At 41.6% G+C, this 16,426-nt stretch overlaps 1 protein-coding gene across 1 annotated transcript; it reads left to right on the forward strand.

Moving 5' to 3' along the window:
- The first annotated feature begins 2,385 nt into the window (after positions 1-2,385).
- Positions 2,386-13,028, forward strand: LOC145328745 (uncharacterized). Its single transcript, XM_080172567.1, has 3 exons — positions 2,386-2,443; positions 2,585-2,737; positions 11,054-13,028. The coding sequence occupies exon 3, from the start codon at positions 11,059-11,061 to the stop codon at positions 12,478-12,480; it is 1,422 nt and encodes a 473-aa protein (XP_080028693.1). The 5' UTR covers positions 2,386-2,443; positions 2,585-2,737; positions 11,054-11,058; the 3' UTR covers positions 12,481-13,028.
- The last annotated feature ends 3,398 nt before the right edge of the window (positions 13,029-16,426 follow it).

Below are 16,426 nucleotides of genomic sequence, written 5' to 3' on the forward strand. Positions count from 1 at the left end.
TCAGTTTTTACAGTAAATACTGAATATTCAGTATTTGAAAATTTTATTCAGTATTTTTCAGTTTTTGGAAATTTTCATGATTCAGTATTTTCATTATTTCTTAAATTCCAAAAAAATTTGCATAAATAAGATGTTTTTTCAAGTAGTTGATGTCAGATTTTTTTCGGCGCTTCGCGCCTCACTTTACTTTCCTTTTAATTACCAAACAATTTTGGGGGGCTATATACCCCCCCAAAAATAAAAAATCTCTAAGAAAAAAAAATTTTTGCGCGCTTCGCGCGCATTTTTAATACTAAATATTAAATCAAATTTAAATTACCCCCCAAAAATTTTACCCCGGGGATAAATTTTTGGGGGGGGTAAACAAAATTTACTCCTGCCAACAGATTTCATGGGGGGTAATTACCCCCACCCCAAACAAAGTTTACCCCCGGGGTAAAATTTTTTTTTGGGGGGGGGTAAAAAAAATTTGCTTCAGGCGCCATTTTACCCCCCCCCTCAAAATAAAAAAGAATTACCCCCCAATTAAAAAAATTCTACCCCCCCCCCTAAAAAAAGGTTGGACGTCTATGCTCTTAACTAAACTAAAAAGTATTTAAGTTTTGTAATCATTTAAAATATTTATCAGTCATTTTCTGCTTAATTGGTGCAAGAAAATCTAAGAGGCAAAATTAAAAGATCTTTAAAATATCCCCCTAATAATAAAGCTATGATATATGAAATTTTGAAATGAGGAATCAAATAAAAAAATACTTATTCAGTATTTGTATTTTTTTGTTCAGTATTTCAGTATTTTTTCTTATTTTAGGATTCAGTATTTTCAGTATTTCCTTTTTTTTCTTCAGTATCAGTATTTTTTTGGTTGTGGCCACACTGGATTTTATAAACTTAAGCTTTTATGGTTATAAACTAAATTTTGGTTTAGAAGTGACCCCTCTGCCGCCAACCCCTAGCCCTCCTGGGATAAAAAAAACCTATAAAATGAACCTAACCTTTATTTTCTCAGAAACCATTTGACCAATAGAGATGATTTCTTTAACTTAAGCTTTTATGGGTATAAACTAGCTTTTGGTCTAGGTGTCATCCCCAGGCCGCCAACCCCTAGCCCTCCGGGGCTCCAAAAAAACCCTAAAAATTAACCTAACCTTAATTTTCTCAAAAACCATTCGACCAATTGAGATGATTTCTTAAACTTAAGCTTTTATGGTTACAAACTAAATTTTGGTCTAGAAGTCACCCCCCTGCCGCCAACCCCTAGCCCTCCTGGGATCAAAAAAAACCTATAAAATAACCCTAACCTTTATTTTCTCAGAAACTATTTGATCAATAGAGATGATTTCTTAAACTTAAGCTTTTTTGCTTATAAACTAACTTATAGTTTATAGGTCACTCCCCTAGCTCTCCGGGGCTCCAAAAAACCCTAAATTGAACCTAACTTTAATTTTCTCAGAAACCATTTGATCAATAGAGATAATTGCTTAAACTTAATCTAAAAAGCTAATAAATTAACTTCTAGTTTAGAAGTCACCCCACTGCCGCCAACCCCTAGCCCTCCGGGGCTCTAAAAAAAACCTAAAAATGAACCTAACCTTAATTTTCTCAGAAACCATTTGATCAATAGAGATAATTGCTTAAACTTAATCTATAAAGCTAATAAATTAACTTCTAGTTTAGAAGTCACCCCACTGCCGCCAACCTCTAGCCCTGCGGGGCTCCAAAAAAAACCCTAAAAATGAACCTAACCTTAATTTTCTCAGAAACCATTTGATCAATAGAGATGATTTTTCAAACTTAAGCTTTTATGGTTATAAACTAACTTTTGGTTTAGAAGTCACCCCCCTGCCGCCAACCCTTAGCCATCCGGGGCTCAAAAACCCTAAAAATGAACCTAACCTTAATTTCTCAGAAACCATTTGATCAATAGAGATAAATTTTTATGTGTATAAACTACTTTGTTTGGCAGAAATATGGTTATGAACTTAATTTTATTTTAGAAGTCACCCACCCCATAGCCACCCTGGGCTCAAAACCCCCCTAAAAAATATACTTTAGCTTAAATTTCTAGTAAATTTTTTTTAGTAGGCTTTCAGAGGAATAACCTAACCTCAGTTTTCTCAGGAACCGCATTATTAAATGCAGATATTTTGGACTTCAGCTGTTATGGGAAAAAGAGTTTGGACTCTATACTTTATTAATTAAAAATTTTGTTAAAGCAAAGCTTTTCTTTAATAAGGTTTGTGTGCAGTCCAATCTAACGGCTGTCCATTTTTAGGTCGAGCCAGAACAGAAGGTTGCTTTCAGTCTACTGCGGCAGATATTATAAATAATCGGTCTGTTCTTTCTTTTTTCCAATCATTCAAAAACAAAACTTTTTTCAGACTGTCTATCTATAATGTCTGCCGGCTCTTAAGAGAAATCTAGGCTGGCACTATCCAATATACAGGTAGAGCTGCCATTTCTCTTTTACTGTACCTTAACCCTTAAAGTATATAAAATACAGGACGGGAAAACTAAGGCTGGTAGCTAGGATAAAGTTTTAGGTTTCAACTGATTTATTAAACATATTAATATTTAATTATTTCAGCAAACCAACATCAACCTGCCCCCTACTTCCACGACCTTGATACTTGCAGAAACAAATGCCGGGACAACCACAGTGGTAACCCGGGATACTGGAAGACCAGAGGCTGGAAAGAACAGGACAGCAGATTTGAAGAACACACTGTATAAACAGCAGGTACAAAATTTATTCCAGCAAAGTGCCTAGAAGTCTTTGTGTCTGTCTGTTAACAATATCTATCTTAGCCAACAATTTGACTTTGACATTGATGTTGATATAAGATCTTGGATACTGTGCCATACCTAGAAAAACTCCTGACCATACAGCTTGGTCTAATTTAGCTCTTATTAATTGAGGGCACATCCAAACTTTACCCCCCGGCACTTGTTCACAAGGCCACTTAAACCCCCCCCCCCCCTTATTTCCTCCGGTACTTGTACTTTACAAGACCCATCCCATTATTAGCTTCAATGGTTCTGTTCAACCGGAACTTAGAAAATAATAATCACCAATAAAAAAAAAAAAGGGTAGTATATAGAAATATAATAAAACCATCCATAAGTGGTAAATGAGGGAAGTTTTCATTACAAAACCGCCCGGAGCAATTACACGCTCAAGGCATAACACCCTTCACCTACCCTCCATTAACCACCCCACCCCTCCACAAAATACACGTTCAAAATCCGACTCTGCGACTGTTGTGAACCGGCAGCCTAAAACCGTCAGAGTTTTAGCCAAAAAACATAAACTCAACACCCCGTTTGAATTACGCGCCAAAAAACTCCTTAGAACAAAAAAAGCGCTACTTCAACGGAAAAAACCGGTTGACCGCAACTCTAGGCCTGTCGTTTCTTCATGCAGGTCCAGTGTTAGTCGCACCCCCCCAGGCCAAAACAGCCACCACCGTAGCCCATCCCCGTCACCTATCCGAGGATTCCCTACACCCCCTGCAGCTCCCCAATTACTTGCAGCCCCCCACCTACCCTCCTCACCTGTTGATCCATTGACAACATTTCCCGTTACACATCCGTATAACGGCCTTTCACCACAAACCCCCACAACCCCTACAGATACTGAAGAGTTTGAGCTAGCCCCACAGCAACTAGATTGGGATAATTATTTCTGAAGATTTACAGAAAGAGGTTCAGGACGAGGTTTTTTATAACCCTGAACAGTTCCCGTTACACGACCACCTCCCAGGCTCCGCTTCTAACGCTTCCACATCGACACACAATATTAGTGTCGATCTATCTACGCTTTTTACAGCGCAGACCCCAACCATGACTGATGAGGCAACCAAACTCATCATCGAATGCGATGAGTGCATGATGATAGACGAAGACTGTCAGGGCATCATAAATAACCCTGACAGGTTTAGCATTGAAAAGCTAGACAATAGTCTATCATTATTGGAAGAAAAAGCCTCGTCAATTCGCCACATCATAGCTTTCTTTCGCAACAGCCCAGACCCAAGGGTCACCGAAGCTGACGTAAACAAAGCACTACAGCTACGTTTAGCAATGCGCTCGAAAATCGAATTCATTCATGAACATCGTACGTCACGATTGAAAGCTCAATCAATTACGACAATTGCTGCCCCAGCAGTACCTCTCTCTACCTGTTCTGACGACTCGACTACCACTTCAGCAGTCGGATCCGAGGCAGGTACCTTACCATGTGACAGGCAAGTAACTGCGCCTCCAGCAGTTACGGCTCAAGCCACAGCTGTTCCTGCAGCAACTACGCTCCAGCATACAGCCCCCATCCCCAACCGCATAAATCCTACGACATACGCGGTGAAGCAAGCAAGGGTAAAACAAAAAAGGGACCCTTTGCTTGTGGAGCTTGACGACCTCTGCGAAAAATTCACTGATCTTAAAACCACCGAAGTTAAGCAGTTAGGTCAGTTCAATAAGCTCAATGCTCAATTTAAAGAGCTAATTGAGAAAGCACAGCGTACCTTACAGAAAGCCAAAACCTTATGTGAGGACGCAATGGTTACTGACATGGAGCAAGATGCAACAGCATTAGATGCCCAGTCGACCATGCTTGAAACCGAGATATCCAGCGTGGAATCCTTCGTTGAAAGTTTGAGAACTCGATTTGGGGTACCTATCTCAGGACACTCTTTCAATCAGCGGTCATCTAACATTCCTATCCCTCGCTTTTCTGGGGCTAAAACGGATAAATTTGACCTATTCACGTTCCAAAAGAAGTTCCAGATTTACATCGACTCAATGCCTTCAATAGCAGAAGTCGAAGCGTTAGAAATCCTGAAGGAAAAATGCCTGCAAGGCAACGCACAGATGTTGTGCTCAGCCGAAAAAAACATTAAGGCTTGTATGAAGCAACTGTCGTTCCACTATGGCAGTAAAACCAGCATCATAGCCAAACGCAAGGCTAAAATCATGGAACTTGGACCATGCCCAAAATACAACTGGGAACAGCAGATTACCTGGATGGTAAAACTCCGTTCATTACTTGCTGATACCCAGGAGTTTGCAAAAGAGAACGATGCGGAGCAAACTCTGTATCACGGCAAAACAGATATCGCCAACTCCGTGCTGAACCTTCTCAAAGGCGACTACTTTAAGGAAATGTCAAAAACGTTCCTCAAAAGCGCTGATGAAAATGGAGAGGAAGATGGGCAGTATTGCTATGAACAGCTTCTCCTCTTCCTTGATTGTGAGCTACGCCAACTCCAATACCAGCTTAATCAGCATGAAGGAGCATCCCTCCATACTGGCACCACAACCTCTGTTGGAAACAATGCCAACACGAGCAGTGGTAGCTCCGGCAATAGACAGCCACACCAGACTGGTAACAACCCTGGTCAGAAAAACTCGAACCGGAGTAAACCAGCCTCGAACACTTACACGGCTTCAACTTTCAATGCATCAGAGGAGCCAAAACAATGTTTTAAAGGCAAGACTGTTGACAAGTCGGCTAAGACGCAAACCCCGCTCTTAGCATATACAGGCGCATCTTCAAAGCCCGTATTGACTGATTGTGCTCTTTGTCAAAACAAACATACATATTTGTTTGAATGCAACGTGTACATCAACACACCGCACAAGGAGAAACGTAAACTCCACGGCAAGACAAAAGCATGTCACAGGTGCCTCAGGATGGACGCCAACGTCAATTTTGAAAACATTGACGATTGGTGGAATCATCACAAAAATAACTGTCGCACAACCTTTTACTGTCAAACCGACAGTTGCCAGTACGCGTCACTCCACCGTGTACAGAAACACATACTTGCGTGTTCTGTTCATACCGAGCAGAACAAGCGTCGCCTGGACGACTTCCGCAAATCCTTGCCAAAGGACATGCATATAACCTCTGGCAATTTACTGTTCATGGATAATATCACCATGAATCTCCAAACCTCCGACTCCTCACCTGAAGATTCCGGCCCCAACACCTTTCCTGATGTTCCCGCCCCTGGCATCTTCATGTGCCAAAATGTTCCTGACCCCTCGGGGAACCCGCTATTCGTGTTTTATGACAGCGGGTGCGGTACCGCAGCAGTCTCAGCCTCAGCAGCTATAAGACTAAACGCGTCGGAGCACCGCCCAGGACCAACCCTCATGAACGTAGCAGGCGGTAAAGTTGTCCACTTACCCTATGGAAGTGACAAGTTTACACTGCCCGTTGACGACAGTTCTATGTCTGCGACCATAATCGCCGCAAAGATGGACACATTAACGGCTCCGTTTCCCAGATGGGAACTCAACGAGCCGTACAATGACCTTGTTGCACATTACAAGGGTCATGAACTCCTGCCAACTGTACCCGATGTCATTGGAGGAGGCCAAGTCGACATAATTCTCGGGATCAAGTACAACTACTTGTTCCCAATGCGCATATGCTCATTACCCTGTGGCCTGTCATTGTACAGAAGCCCACTCAAGGGTGTCAATGGCCACACAGGTGTACTTGGTGGACCACACAAGGCTTGGGCTAAAGCAGCTGAGACGGTAAATTTCGTGGGTGCTGCGCTATTTTTCACTCACGAACTGTCTGCATATCGTTACACCACTGAATCACTTTTCAACAGTGGCAAAAATTGGTGTGCAACTGACCCCAAAGATGATACCTTCCCACATCTCCGTCCAATCACTGTAGAGGAAACTACAGATGAGGACACTTCGCTGGATGTTTATACATACAGCTCAAATATCCAACAAGTCAAAACACATGAAAGGAAATTCCTCGAAAGTGAAGACATTGGCACACAAGCACCTTACCGTTGTATAGGATGCCGCGTCTGCAACGATTGCAAAAACGGCGTTATCCTGGAGGCAACTTCTCTCAAAGAAGAAGCCGAACAATTCCTTATCAAAAACTCGGTTAAGTTCAAACCGGACGAAAAACGGATCGTAGCAACCCTCCCTTTCATTGCTGATCCGGTTAAGGAGTTGCAACCCAACAGAAATAGGGCCCTCAAAGTCCTGGAGTCACAGTTGCGAAAACTCCAAAAAGATCCTGAGGCAAAACTACAGGTATTGGCATCACATGACAAGCTAGCATCTAATGGCTACTCATGTGACATTGACGACCTGTCCACTGAGGAAAGAGCTTTAGTAGACAACCTTCCAGGAGAATATTACCTCCCTTGGCGCTTCGTCACTAAAGAGAACTCAATCTCAACACCTGTGCGTGTAGTCTTCGACGCATCTGCGACGACTTCCTCAGGTAAAAGCTTAAATGATGTCTTGGCAAAAGGCACCAACAAATTGGAAAAGATCCTAGCTTTGGATATCAACTTCAGAGCAGGCCCGCATGCCTTCGCATGTGACATACGGATGGCTTACAACCAAGTCAAGTTGGAACCATCTGAATTCCGCTGGCATAAATACTTATGGGTCGACAGTCTTGACCCCAGTGGCACTGTCAGAACACGTATCATGCGCACAATCATCTACAGTGTTAAACCCTCTGGCAACCAAACAGCAGAGGGAATTGAACAGGTAGCTCAGTATGTCATGGACAACTTCCCTGAACACACTGCAGGTGCCCAGGTCCTCAAAACTAAAACATATGTTGATGATACCTCTGATTCAACAGACTCCGCAGCTGATCTGGATAAACTTATTGCTGGAGTTAAATTCACACTTGACTTAGCAGGCATGAGTGTTAAAAGCTTCGTCAGATCTTCAGCTGTACCTGAAGATACCGTGTCCAGTGACGGAATACATGTCGGATACCTCGGCTATCGCTGGGCACCACTAGCCGACACCCTCAGCTTGGACGCAAAACCGTTGTCATTTGGTAAGACAAAACGAGGGAAAAGACCTCCACCAGTAGAAGGCAACCTTGCAGAGGCTCTTCTACCTAACTTTACCAAAAGAACCATTCTGTCGCAAGTTGCTTCAAACTTCGACATCCTTGGGTTATGCACCCCTGTGACTGCTAAATTCAAAGCAGATTATCACGACCTCCTTTCATATGCCACTGGTTGGTATGATGGGCTCCCAACCAAGCTGCTCATCACCTGGGTGGCCAACATTGAAACCATGCAACAACTTGCATCGGTTTCATGTCCACGGTCAGTGATCCCGGCAAACTCTCAACCCAAAGTTGATCTGTTAGTATCTGTTGATGCTAGCCAAAACATGGCAATTGTATGTGTGCATGTTAGATCAACATCTCTCTCAGGAGAGGTCACTGTCCGTTTAGCAGCTGCTAAATCCAAGATTGTGACCGGCTCCACAATCCCTCGAGCAGAGCTCAGGGCAGCTGTTGTAGGCACCATTCTTGCAACAACTGTCGCAAAAAACCTCAAGAATAAGGTTGACAAGGTCACCTTTTTTACAGATTCCAGTGTTGTCCTGTCTTGGCTTCATCAAGATGCGCGACCACTCTCCCTTGGCGTGCGCAGCTGTGTAATCGAAATTCGAAGGTTCTCTTCCCCTGATCAATGGCGTCATGTTGAATCTGAAAACAACATCGCAGATCTTGGGACTCGTTTCCTTGCCACTATCAAGGACATTGACTCTAACTCAGAATGGCAGAATGGCAAACCCTGGATGTATCTCGACTACCAGGACATGCCAGCCAAATCCTTCACAGACCTCAAGCTAACAATGGAGGCAAAACAGGCCGCTGCCCAAGAGGTTAGAATCCTTCACAGTGATTCAAAATCACCTCAGGAAAGGACAGCTGAGATAACAAAGTTTTCAGGTTATCTTTATGACCCATGTAAACGGTCCTGGCCTAAATCTCTCCGTGTCATTGCCATTATTAGAAAGTTCTGCTTCTTTGATTTCAAATCATATCGCAGTAAGACGAAGGCAAAAGCCGCACAACTCACCACAAGGGTTGTCCAGCTATCGGACGAGGAAATCCAGACAGCTGAGAATTACTACTTTAGGCTAGCAACCAAAGAGATAATCAAGTTCTCCAGCTCAAAGGCCCACGGCAACAATGTCGTCTCCGATGATGGGATCATAAAATACAATGGTCGTATTGTCGAGGGAACAAACATTGAAGATGTTGACAATATCATGCCAGATTTGTCTCCGCTTCATTTCGTTAGACCAATTGTTGATCGTCATAGCATAATAGCATACTCCATTATGCTATATGCCCACCAAGAGCTCGCACTACACAGAAATGTAAATGCAACACTCTTAGAGTCTAGGCACATTGCCTACATTCTCAATGGCAGAGATCTTTCCAAGGAGATTCGAGCAGCTTGCCCACACTGTCGTAGGTTTAAAGCCAAGCTTTTAGAAGCTGAAATGGGACCAATCCACCAAAACAGATTGACCATTGCTCCTCCGTTCTATTACTGCCAACTTGACCTCATGGGTCCCTTCCTGGCCCACTGTGAACACAACCACAGGTCCTCAGTCAAAGTCTGGGGCCTAGTCTGTAGAGACCCAGCTTCTTCTGCTACTGCTTGTTATGCTATGACAAAGTATAACACAGACGCCTTCCTACAGGCTTTCCAACGGTTTGTTCATCGGTACTGTTACCCCAAAAAGGTGTACATCGACCCAGGTGCACAACTTATCAAAGGCGTAGCAAAGTCAGAATTTTCCATGGCTGACATTACCAAAACACTGAATGGAAAAAGCTGTAGCATCGAATACGAAATCGGTCCTACCGCTGCACACAATTATCAGGGATGTGTGGAACGCTCTATCAAGGAAATTAAAACCTTGTTCAATGCAACATTCAATGGTCTTAAATTGGATGTTATGTCATATGAAACTGCGTTCTCATACATTGCCAACGAGATAAACAACATGCCAATCTGCACTGTATCCAGGACTGAGGATATAGGTCATGCAGACCTCATCACTCCAAACCGTCTGATACACGGCAGAAATAACAGGCGAGCACCCACTGGGCCAATGAGGGTAGAACAACCCTCCCGTCTCCTGGAACAGATGGAGCGCCTCTACCAATCATGGTGGCAAATCTGGCTGTATGAACGTCTCCCAGATTACATCCCAAGGCCAAAAAAGTTTGGCAAAACAGGTCCACAGCCTAAAGAGATGGATATTGTTGTCTTTCTCCGTGCCCCAGATGAGTTAATCGGGGACCAACTTTGGCGCCTTGGCCAAGTGTTACACCTCATCACTTCCGATGATGGTATTGTTCGTCAAGTAATTATTCGTTGGCGGAAACACTGGAGAGAAGAGTTTCATGAAACCAGAAGAAGTGTCAGGCACATTGCTATTCTCTTCTCCGAGGACGAGTTATCGTTAGTTGACCAAATCAGGTCCGCGTCTTCCCAGTGTGACAAGTCATACCTCACCGAACAAAACCACATATAATACCTCATAAAACAACATGGCTGAAATTGCCACTAAATAGCAAATGAGTACTGGTCCCCAGAACTTACTGCTTTTCTCTTCAAAAAACACGGCTGAAATTGCCACTAAATAGCAAATGAGTACTGGTCCCCAGAACTTATTGCTTTTCTCTTCAAAAACACGGCTGAAACTGCCACTAAATCGCAAATGAGTACTGGTCCCCAGAACTTATTGCTTTTCTTCTTCAAAAACACGGCTGAAGCTACCTGAAAACTGCTTGCTCCTGCCTTAATTTTACATTCAAATAACCTTGACAAAACCAATCATGTTTGTACCTAACGGTGATTTTTTTACTTTACTTGGCACAAACAAGACTTCTTGCTTTTTCATCGTCACTGATGTTTTAACAGCATTTTATCATTAAAGTAATTTTAACTCTTCGAAACACAACTACCACACTATGTAGTAATGTACTTTTAATCATTTCAACCTCATAACAAACATAACTACAGCGCTGTTTACGGCGTTGTAGCTTAATCATTTCATAACCAAACGGTGGGATTGTAATTATCTCCCAGTTGAGCAGAACCGGAGTGTTACAACATCCATGGAAGCGACATTTAGTATTATTATAATTTATTTTGTCCCTATATATTATGTAAAAAACTATTGTATCCCTTTATCGACACTACCGCGTCTAAAAAACATTTTTTTGTTTTAGTCACGATGGATTCCAACAACAGAACCATCAAAGAAGCTACCCTAGAGTCATATAAAGCCAAAAAGAAAAGGTCAAAGGTGGTCCAGACTTCAGCTTACGCAAAGCTGGCAATAAATGAGGAACATTCCATTGATAAGCAACTCTATGATGAGATTACCAGTGATGGTATGGTAACACTTCTGCTGGAGGAAGCCAAAACGGCCCAAAAAATCAATTCGGTCAGAAAAACGATTGATGAACTCCAGCATAAAATATTCGATCTCTCGGACCAAATCGAAGCCACTGACGAAACAGGAGGCAACTTCACACCTGGCGAGGAAGATGATATACCTACACCAGAGTGGACCAACAAAGGTACCTTTTGTGAAACAACACGATACATCCGGGAACAAGTTGTCAAGAGAGCAAAGTTCCAACTACTTTCAAAAATGAAAGTCCCAGACGAGGATAGGACTCCCCCTCCATTACCTGATGACTTACTGGAAGAAATCGACAATCTTGTAGAATACACGGCAAGAAACAATACAGAAAAACTGTATACTCAAGCCATTGATGTTGATCTTATCCGGCAGCTAGTCGGACCAGATCATGCAAAAGCCCGAAGGTACCAAAGATTGTTTACAGACACTATGTACATCAATCACCTTATAGCCAAACGAAAAACCCTTGAGGTACATCTGGCAAGATTGGAGTATACAGCTGCCCAAAAAAAGTACCTGCATCGAATGAAAACCGTGGAGAATATGGATGCCTTCATCAAGACCATCCCCAAATATCACACAAATCGTTTATTTTGCAGAAAAAAGACGTGTAAAGACTGTAAACATAAGTCCAACCCAACTTTGGCTACTTATGGTCTACAAAAAAAATCTTCTAAAATCCGTAATCCGGCACCGAAACCATCACAGCGCCAAAGATCACCATCCACAGAAAGACCACCACGGCGCCAAAAATCACTGTCTCCAGAGCGTCCAACACTATCACAGCGCTGGATAGCACCTTCACCAGAGTTTAGGCAACCCTCACCACCCCCAAGAGAGGTCCACTATCAAGAAGAAACTCAGTATCGGACCGATTACTATCAACAGGAAAACCACCGTGAAAACTCTCAGCAGATTTCCGAGTTTTCATATCAGTCTGACCACCAGCCTTATGGTCGTAGGGATTACCCAACGACCCATGACCAATATCGGGAGGACCAATATGACCCCCCAGACCGTCGCCAGTATCTTGAACAATATGAACCCGCGACCGCCGCCAATATCCTGATCAATATGACCCCCGTGACCGCCACCAGTACCAAGATCACCGCCGTGACCACCAAGAATACCCACATCATGAGGAATTCTATGGCAGGATGTCTTCCAAGCGGCCAAGATACTAAATTCAAAGTAAGAAAAATAAAATATTGTATCATTTTATCCTGATTTTATGAAAAAAAAAATATAAGTTTTTTTTATGTGTTTTTATCTTTTTAATATTCCATATCCCGTTTTTAAAAGTTTTATTCCACTGCATTAATTCTGAATATTTCAGAACCAAAAAGCAAAAATAAAAATGGCAGCCATGAACAATAACATGCCCCTACACCACGGTAATTTTTTAGCCACACAAATCAGTGATATTCGCGGTACGCTCGAGATGCTCCGGCTCGGTGTAGACATGTTCTACACGAACTTCCCTGCCGACAAGAAAAACAGCCACTACCTGGCCACATTAGCCCGCCCCTTTTATTTGTTGGAAAATGCGGTAGACAGCTGGGAGGAAAGCATGGGCAATATGACAGAGCAGGAAGCCAGAGCAATGCTGATGACTTTTAGAGCCAAGGCCTTTGAGCTGGCCACAAAAATGGGACCAGCTGCTGAAGCCTACAAGGAAGCTGCGGACCCAAGCTGGAACCAGCCAAAGCAACTCGTGCCATGGCGCCGAATTTCGGCTACTAAGCTTAAAAAACTAAAAAACCTTTTGTCACAGGCCCGGGCTGAGGCTCGAGCCCGCCTGGCCGAATATCAGGCTGAGCAGATGGCGGATTTCTATGAAGACCAGCTGGCGGCTGCCAACCTGGCCCATGAACAAGCCGTTGCAGCCAACAACAGGATCAACCAGGAGCAGGAACAGCTTCAGCAGCGCCAGGCAGATATAGCTATTGAGAATTTGTGCCTGACATTCCAGCTATTAAAAATTTAAATGCTCCACAATTTTATATTTTTTCAGATACACGGGTATAAATGTAAATAAAATAAAAACACAATGAAATGAAATAGCTACCTAATCAAATTGAAAGTAGGTCCAATACTGTAAAAAAAAAAATACCTTAATATTGTAAGGTATTGGCTTCAAGACCGGTTTGTGTCGCCCTTTCCCACTAACAAAATATTGTAAAATATGCAGTGGTCTGTTTGCAACCCTATGTTCTTTTCTTTCCTCCCCGGAGTGTGCAGTCCAATCTAACGGCTGTCCATTTTTAGGTCGAGCCAGAACAGAAGGTTGCTTTCAGTCTACTGCGGCAGATATTATAAATAATCGGTCTGTTCTTTCTTTTTTCCAATCATTCAAAAACAAAACTTTTTTCAGACCGTCTATCTATAATGTCTGCCGGCTCTTAAGAGAAATCTAGGCTGGCACTATCCAATATACAGGTAGAGCTGCCATTTCTCTTTTACTGTACCTTAACCCTTAAAGTATATAAAATACAGGACGGGAAAACTAAGGCTGGTAGCTAGGATAAAGTTTTAGGTTTCAACTGATTTATTAAACATATTAATATTTAATTATTTCAGCAAACCAACATCAACCTGCCCCCTACTTCCACGACCTTGATACTTGCAGAAACAAATGCCGGGACAACCACAGTGGTAACCCGGGATACTGGAAGACCAGAGGCTGGAAAGAACAGGACAGCAGATTTGAAGAACACACTGTATAAACAGCAGGTACAAAATTTATTCCAGCAAAGTGCCTAGAAGTCTTTGTGTCTGTCTGTTAACAATATCTATCTTAGCCAACAATTTGACTTTGACAGTTTGGTCTGTGAGGGTTAGCTTTTTTTCGTTAATTTAGACATATTATAATTGTCCTATTGATTTTAAACTTTGCATGATAATTTCTATAGTATTTAGGTACAATTTAAAAAACGTAGCTACTCTATAATTATTAACAGAAAGTCCAAATGTCCATTTAAAACATGCTGATTTTTAAAATTAAGGTTAGGTTATTTTTAGGGTTTTTTTGGAGCCCCGCAGGGCTAGGGGTTGGCGGCAGGGGGGTGACTTCTAAACTAAAAGTAAGTTTATAAGCATAAAAGCATAAGTTTAAGAAATCAACTCTATTGATCAAATGGTTTCTGAGAAAATTTGTAGGGTTATTTGAGCCCCGGAGGGCTAGGGGTTTGCGGCAGGGGGGTGACTACGAAACTATAAGTTAGTTTATAAGCATAAAAGTTTAAGAAATAATCTTTCTTGATGAAATAGTTTCTGAAAAAAATAAGTTTAGGTCAATTTTTAGGGTTTTTGAGCCCCGGAGGGCTAGGGGTTGGCGCAGGTGGGGTGACTTCTATACTAAAAGTTAGCTTATAAGCATAAAAGTTTCAGAAATCATCTCTATTGATTAAATGGTTTCTGAGAAAATAAAGGTTAGGTTCATTTTTATGGGTTTTTTTTTGATCCCGGGAGGCCTAGTGGTTGGCGGCAGGGGGGTAACTACAAAACTAGCAGTTAGTTTATAAGCGTAAAAGCTTAAGTATAAGAAATCATCTCTATTGGTCATATGGTTTCTGAGAAAATAAAGGTTAGGTTCATTTTTAGGGTTTTTTGGAGCCCCAAAGGGCTAGGGGTTGGCGGCAGAGGGGTGACTTCTAAACCAAAATTTAGTTCATTAGCATTATAGATTAAGTTTAAGCAATTATCTCTATTGATCAAATGGTTTCTTAGAAAATTAAGGTTAGGTTCATTTTTAGGTTTTTTTTTGAGCCCCGGAGGGCTAGGGGTTTGCGGCAGGGGAGTAACTTCTAAACTAGAAGTTAGTTTATAACCATAAAAGCTTAAGTTGAAGAAATAATCTCTATTGGTCAAATGGTTTCTGAGAAAATAAAGGTTAGGTTCATTTTTAGGGTTTTTTGGAGCCCCGGAGGGCTAGTGGTTGGCGGCTGGGGGGTGACTTCTAGGCTAAAAGCTAGATTATAACCATAAAAACTTAGTAAAGTAATCATCTCTTTTGGTCAAATGGTTTCTGAGAAAATTAAGGATAGGTCCATTTTAGGGTTTTTTGGAGCCAGGGAGGGCTAGGGGTTGGCGGCATGGGAGTAACTTTTAAAATAGAAGTTACCTAGTTTATAACCATAAAAGCTTAAGTTTAAGAAATCATCCCTATTGGTCAAATGGTTTCTGAGAAAATTAAGGTTAGGTTCATTTTTAGGGGGTTTTTGAGCCCTGAGGGGCTAGGGGGTGGGGGTAGGGGGTTGACTTTGAAACCATAAGATGTTCATACCCATAAAAGCTTAAGTCCAAAAAATTTACACGGTTCATCAAGTGGTTCCTGAGAAAACCCCCCCCTCTGCATCAAAAAAGCTTCAGTTACGTCCCCCTTTAATATTCATTATACAAAAATATTTCTTGAAGTCTAAAAAATAACTACCTAAGTAACAATAAGTAAAAAATATCAATCATTTTAATTAACCAATCAAATTGATCAAAATTCAGTTTCTAAAAAAAGTTGTAAATATTTCTTTTTCACAAAAAAACTATAAAATTGCTTTAAGATTGTTAAGAAGGGGATTCTTTGACTGTCTTCAGCATAATATCTAATTCTAATAAAAATTAATTACCATTGTATTAGTGTTACTATGGTGCGAAGCGCTAAAAAAATTTTTTAACACCTAAATGCAGACCTATAAGAGGATATTTTTCTATAAAGAGGAGAGGGGCCATCTAGTGGAACTGAGGAGCTGAAAAGTACTGCATGTATGTAGTAAACATTCTGTAATTAATCACTAGAAAAATCTTGTTTAGAACTACCTCAACCCTTCTCATATATTTTTAACTGACACATAAATTCAAGAAGTTCTTAGATTGTTTAATACATAAATATCACAGTAGAGTTTCTATACATGAAATGACATTTTCTTTGGAAAAAATATTTGTTAAAAACCACCCCTTAATAACAAAATTTTCTGTCTGCATATTCAAAGCTAGCTCAGCTAGTTAGCGGGGCATTGAAGCGCAAGTACCCAAAGTCAGTCAAAATCTGCTGTATTTGTGCACATTCCCTTTAAGCCAGTACCCAAAGTCTGAGACTCCTAAAAATTGAATATTCGATCCATTGCCCCCTCCCTTACTCCCTGCATTTCTGTTTATTAAATTTAAATAGCGCAGCTAC

This window comes from Acartia tonsa, chromosome 9 (assembly GCF_053477335.1).
Source record: "Acartia tonsa isolate MP-2025a chromosome 9, ASM5347733v1, whole genome shotgun sequence".
In the NCBI taxonomy this organism is placed as follows: Eukaryota; Metazoa; Arthropoda; class Copepoda; order Calanoida; family Acartiidae; genus Acartia; species Acartia tonsa.

Coding starts and splice junctions, on each gene's coding strand:
- LOC145328745 (XM_080172567.1), top strand. CDS start 11,059: ATGGATTCCAACAACAGAACCATCAAAGAAGCTACCCTAGAGTCATAT.